This window comes from Macrobrachium nipponense, chromosome 12 (assembly GCF_015104395.2).
Source record: "Macrobrachium nipponense isolate FS-2020 chromosome 12, ASM1510439v2, whole genome shotgun sequence".
NCBI classification, from domain to species: domain Eukaryota; kingdom Metazoa; phylum Arthropoda; class Malacostraca; order Decapoda; family Palaemonidae; genus Macrobrachium; species Macrobrachium nipponense.
Genome location: NC_087205.1, coordinates 28,613,321 through 28,618,320, shown reverse-complemented (window position 1 = coordinate 28,618,320; position 5,000 = coordinate 28,613,321). Strand labels below are relative to the sequence as shown.

General features: G+C 38.6%; 1 protein-coding gene across 1 annotated transcript; it reads right to left on the bottom strand.

Annotated features, from left to right (window-relative positions):
* Positions 1–364: 364 nt before the first annotated feature.
* On the bottom strand, positions 365–3,855 carry LOC135224976 (uncharacterized). Its single transcript, XM_064264279.1, has 6 exons — positions 3,747–3,855; positions 2,906–3,105; positions 2,077–2,198; positions 1,409–1,526; positions 978–1,252; positions 365–602 (listed from the first exon to the last, which is right to left on the bottom strand). Exons 1-6 carry the CDS (start codon positions 3,795–3,797, stop codon positions 382–384), a joined length of 987 nt encoding a protein of 328 aa, XP_064120349.1. The 5' UTR covers positions 3,798–3,855; the 3' UTR covers positions 365–381.
* Positions 3,856–5,000: the final 1,145 nt, after the last annotated feature.

Genomic DNA, 5,000 nt, shown 5'->3' with positions numbered 1-5,000 from the left:
TCAAAAGTACTTGACTACCAACCATCCAAGGCTCTAGACCAGTGGTTCCTAAACTGGGGGACCCTGGGGGGAAATTTGAAGTTACCAGGGGTGAAATAATTACACTGCCTACTAACTAAAAAAAATCTCAGATGAATTTTCCCATGTCCTTTTATTTATTACTAACCGCTCTCTTTCCACTTTACTCTGTAACTATGTTTATCAGTAAAATTGTACATTTGAAAAATAAATAATTAAACATAGTCACAGAGTGTTTTAACTACTCTTTCCATCATACACATGAAGGGGGAAATCTGGATGGTTGAACTGGATGCAGGGGGAAATGACAGAAAAAAGTTTGGGATGCACTTCAGTCTAGAGTCTAGACTATGCATGGGCTAATCATTTGCTATGGTCACTTTCGTCATCCATAGGTCCAGATTCGGATTCCTCGGCAGCATCGGCCTCCTTGGCATATTGCTCTTGAAGTGCTTGACCTTTCACCTCGTCTCCATTCTTGGCCTCAGGTGCGGATTCACCGTATATACGACCACCTCCAAAGTCGATCTCCATGTGGTTGCTTGACTCTATCTTGATGGGACGGGAATCACGGAAGGTTGGGTCTTGGAAAGAAATACGAATCTGGATCAGTATCCTTTTATGGGACATTTTAGGGATAATCGTTCACACGAAGGATTAAAGTAAGCTAAGTCAATTTATTCCAGTGATCTAGGTATCACAAAGTAAACTCAACTCCATACTAAGCTCTCTTAACCCAACTAACGTGCATCTTTAACACCTGAACCTAGCCATCGATAGAAACAACACCAAAACATTATTTAGAGCTAAACCTAGTTCCTTGTGGTTCTTAAATATTTGTTTTACTTGTTAATAGAATTTTGACCAGACAATGATACCTTGAGCGAAGTTATTATGACAGTTAAAGTCATTTAAAATCATAAGTACAAATACCATAAGAACTAGACGTTTCCACTTACCCATGACAGAAATTTTACTACAGCACTTGCATGAGTCCTCTTCACACTTGCATCTGTGTTGTGTATATCCCAAGGGACATATGGCTTTCTTCCACTCACAAAAACCTCCTTTGATATTGCATTCACGACTGTACGAACAAGGAACATAGCACCGGCAGTCAAGGCCCTCGCAGGTTCCGTAAAAGTACCAACCTCTGGGGCGTTTTTCTGATTTGTGTAAACAACGGCCCCGCCCATCGGCACAAGTCTCTTGCTGGCAGTATTTTCTGCAGCACCTAGTTTTAGATTTCAGAAATTGTTAAATTGCTCCAAAAATCAACAATTAATGTACTTCACCCATACAAGTTTCATTACGTTATGTTAATCAAGAAGGTCTCCCGATTTGAACTGATCAAACAAAGCTATACGGGCATTAACAACATTCTCCCTACCTGCAATGATCATGCGAACAGCTGTGCCACCAAGCAAAATACTCATGCTTGTAGCATTTCCTCCGACAAGTGTTTCCCGCCGCCGAGCAGCTGTTCTCCTGGAAGGGTGTATCGCAAGCTGAAACCCCAGGAAGATATCATCAGGAATACTTTATAAGCTTAGGCTAGATTTAAGGAAATACTTTTTAGACATGAGTTTTTTGTGAACTGTTAACATCGTTAAAGTTCAGTTCTTGGAAATATAATAACTGTTTATGATCAGATCTAATTTTACGGTACATTTCCATAAGCAATGCAGCCAAATTACCCGTGAAATAGCGTTATAGTATGAAAAATCACGCCCGGTTGGAAATAACAATGATCATATTACTATATCTAGAACAGTTACCCCTTCCTCACCTTTCTAGGACTTGTAAAACCCTTCAAGCAAACTCTTCTTATAGGCAAAAATGTCATAAACACGCGTCGTCAACAAATCACTCACGCAGGAAGGTTGAAAACAAGTCACCGACCGCGATTTGAGAAGGAACAGGTTAGAAGTAGCAAGTAGCAAGAAGCCGTCTATATGTACTTAACCTGTGATGTATTTGCGGTAAGTGCCGACGTGTGTTTGCATGTTTGACTGCGGTGTGGACGCAACCTCACTTTTATCAAACACCAATACTTACAACCACAACAGGTACAGGGCCAGCCAGTGCCCCAGAGATCACAGGCTTTGTCGACCGTGTAGTCGCAAGAACCGGTTTCCCATTTTGTCATGCATACGCCATTGTAGAAATACCAGCACTGCCTGTTTGAATGAGGTTGAAATTCCATTTATGATATATATTATCATTTCCCTCTACCACTGACAGCATAGAACCAGGCTCCTGATGATCATGAAGTTCCTATAAAATTAGCACTATTGTTTATTCACCTGCAGTGGAAAAGGACCGTGTGCCAGGCTAATGATAAACGAAATATGCTCTGAAAGCTACGTCAAGTAATAAGAGATATTTAGATACTATAAAGAGGGATGACAGGAATAAATAAAGAGCTAGTTCTTGCTGGAAGGTGAAGCGGCAGGAATTGTTAAGTCGTGAAGCACCGTAATAAATATATAAATAAATAAAATAAAAAATTGAACAATGGGACATACTTTTCTGTAGCCAAAGCTGTGACGTCAGTGACAGAAGATGCAACAATTTCATAATTACTGGTGCCAGCAACAGTGAAATGCTAAAAGGACATGACAGATATTGTGGGAGTGGAATAAGCAAGTAACTGGCGAGGTTGCACAGAGAATGTGGAAACCAGAAAACCCAAAAGTAGGTAATACTTGTAAATCAGGTGGAAAGATCTGAAGAAATTAAAACCGGAGGACTGTAAGACTCGTGGTCATGAGATCATGTCTATTAAGTCTGGCAGCAGGAAAATGAGTAGTTGAGATTAACTTATTCTGAAAGTATATAGGAAAAAGGATAATCGAGTTAATAGCCAAGTTAACCTCATACTCACTCTGTTCCGAAATTACAGCAGCTTCTTGATACAGATATATCGGTGATTGGCTTTTCAAGAGCAATGGATGAACACGTTGCGTCTTCCTTGATAGTTATGTTCGAAATAACATCAACATCTGCCGATACCCCAGAGTCTCCAACAGCCAATATTTTTCCCAGCCCGTCTGTACTGAGTTGGTTCGTATCGTTTTCTTTCCCCTATATAATAAGCATAAAACCTTTTTAAAAATCCCTCGAGCGGATCAAAGCAAAGGACGTTAAAATAGTATAATGAACCCAAATATCCTAAGCCAGATGATTATCTCTCATCTGTTCAAACTAGATAGACCCGGGGTATTACAAAATTATGAAGGGTCCTGAAGAGGACGGGTCAGAGACACAATAAATTTGTGCTTTCTCAATTTCCTCGTTTCTTAAAACGAAAAGAATTATGAAACGAATACTGTCCAAATAAGTAAATGGCTGACATCTAAGACTGCCATCGGCCTCAGTTTTCAAACAAGATTTACTAAAGAAAAAAAAAAAAAGTTATCAAATTTCGGATAGACCTTGAGAACATATGAAAAACAGTTTTTATTTATGTAATGTTCAGCAAAGAGAAGAAATTAACTGCATAGAAAGAATTTAACTACAATATTAAAAAAAAATTAGAACGGAATGAAGAAAAAAAAACATGCCTTAAATGTTCAACGAAGCTGAGAGTATCCCCGAAAAGGAAAATGAACAGTTAAGTATGAAAATAATGACTGACACCATTCTCGTGTTAGAATTTAAATTAGACAGGAACTTTTCCCAGGCTGAATCTGTCTGACTAGACCTTAACCAGGACGTGAACTTACCTGGGCGATAGCCGTCCCCAGGAGGAAGAAGATCATTGGCGACGGTATCATCTCGTTTCTCTTCCGGCGGGTTCCTCCAACGGGGAAACTGAGTGATAAATAAGTACTTAACAGACGTTCTCTCATGTACTGTCGGCCAAAAAACACTGGGCAGAGTTTCATAATTTTTCGTTCACCTGCCTGGCGCACGATTCATGCCTTATTTATCTATTTTTCTTTTCAAAGATAGCAGAAATCATATTATGTAATGACGTCAAAAACAGTCACTGATATCTTTAGAACATTATGTTATGTTATTGTGTAAAACTATTTTCCATATAGCAAAATTGACGTGGACGAAACGAAGTGATAAAAAACGTCATATCACAATCATAGATATACATTACCAAATAGATAGGAGACACCTATCACTAGTAGTATCGCATAAACATAGTCCTTAAATTATCATTTCAATATTAAGTTGAAGGTAGTTGAACTATTCCATTTGTTAAATTTTACATAAAACATTGGAATCTCACAAATGCTACCAAATTTAAAAGCAAAAGGAAAAAAAATGATATCCTAACTGTGTGAACCAGGCGACCTCACACTATTGCTTTTGATGTTATGTGCACGGGAATCTAATGTCAATGTGTCATTTATCGGTCTAAGAAACATTCCTCGATGAGCGAGAGACAATTATTGCACTGCATTCGGTGCAAGTTCCTGTTGGAGAGATATCAAGAAAGCTTAATAAAACAGGAGAGAATCATACATAGAAAAATCAAATTGTTTAAAGAACGGCAAAATATAGAACATGTGCCTAGAGGTGGAACACATCGAAGCACCACAAGAGAGGAAGACGATACAGTAGTGTAAATGTTGCTAAGCAACATTCATTTGTGAATTTTGAATTCTAGTGCCTCGTCACGACATTGCGAACCAGGAATCATGAATAGCTCTACGCTATGACTGGTGTCTGATGAATACTTTAGATGGAGAGGAAGAGATTTTTAAATCTACACTTGAAATCTTTGATAGTTGTCTAATGAATACCCAAACTTATCTTTGATGGATGAGAGATTCAGTTAGGCTTACTCTTTTTGTTTTGTTTTTTATCGGTGGCCAGTGAATACCACGGATAGGGAGGGAAACAGTTTCAATGATGCATGCATTTTTTTTTCTTCAAAACCTAAAGAATACATTTTATTGGGAGATACTTTATTAACATCGGCCTAATCCTTCCATCACTCCTATATGCCACCTCCGCTCTCT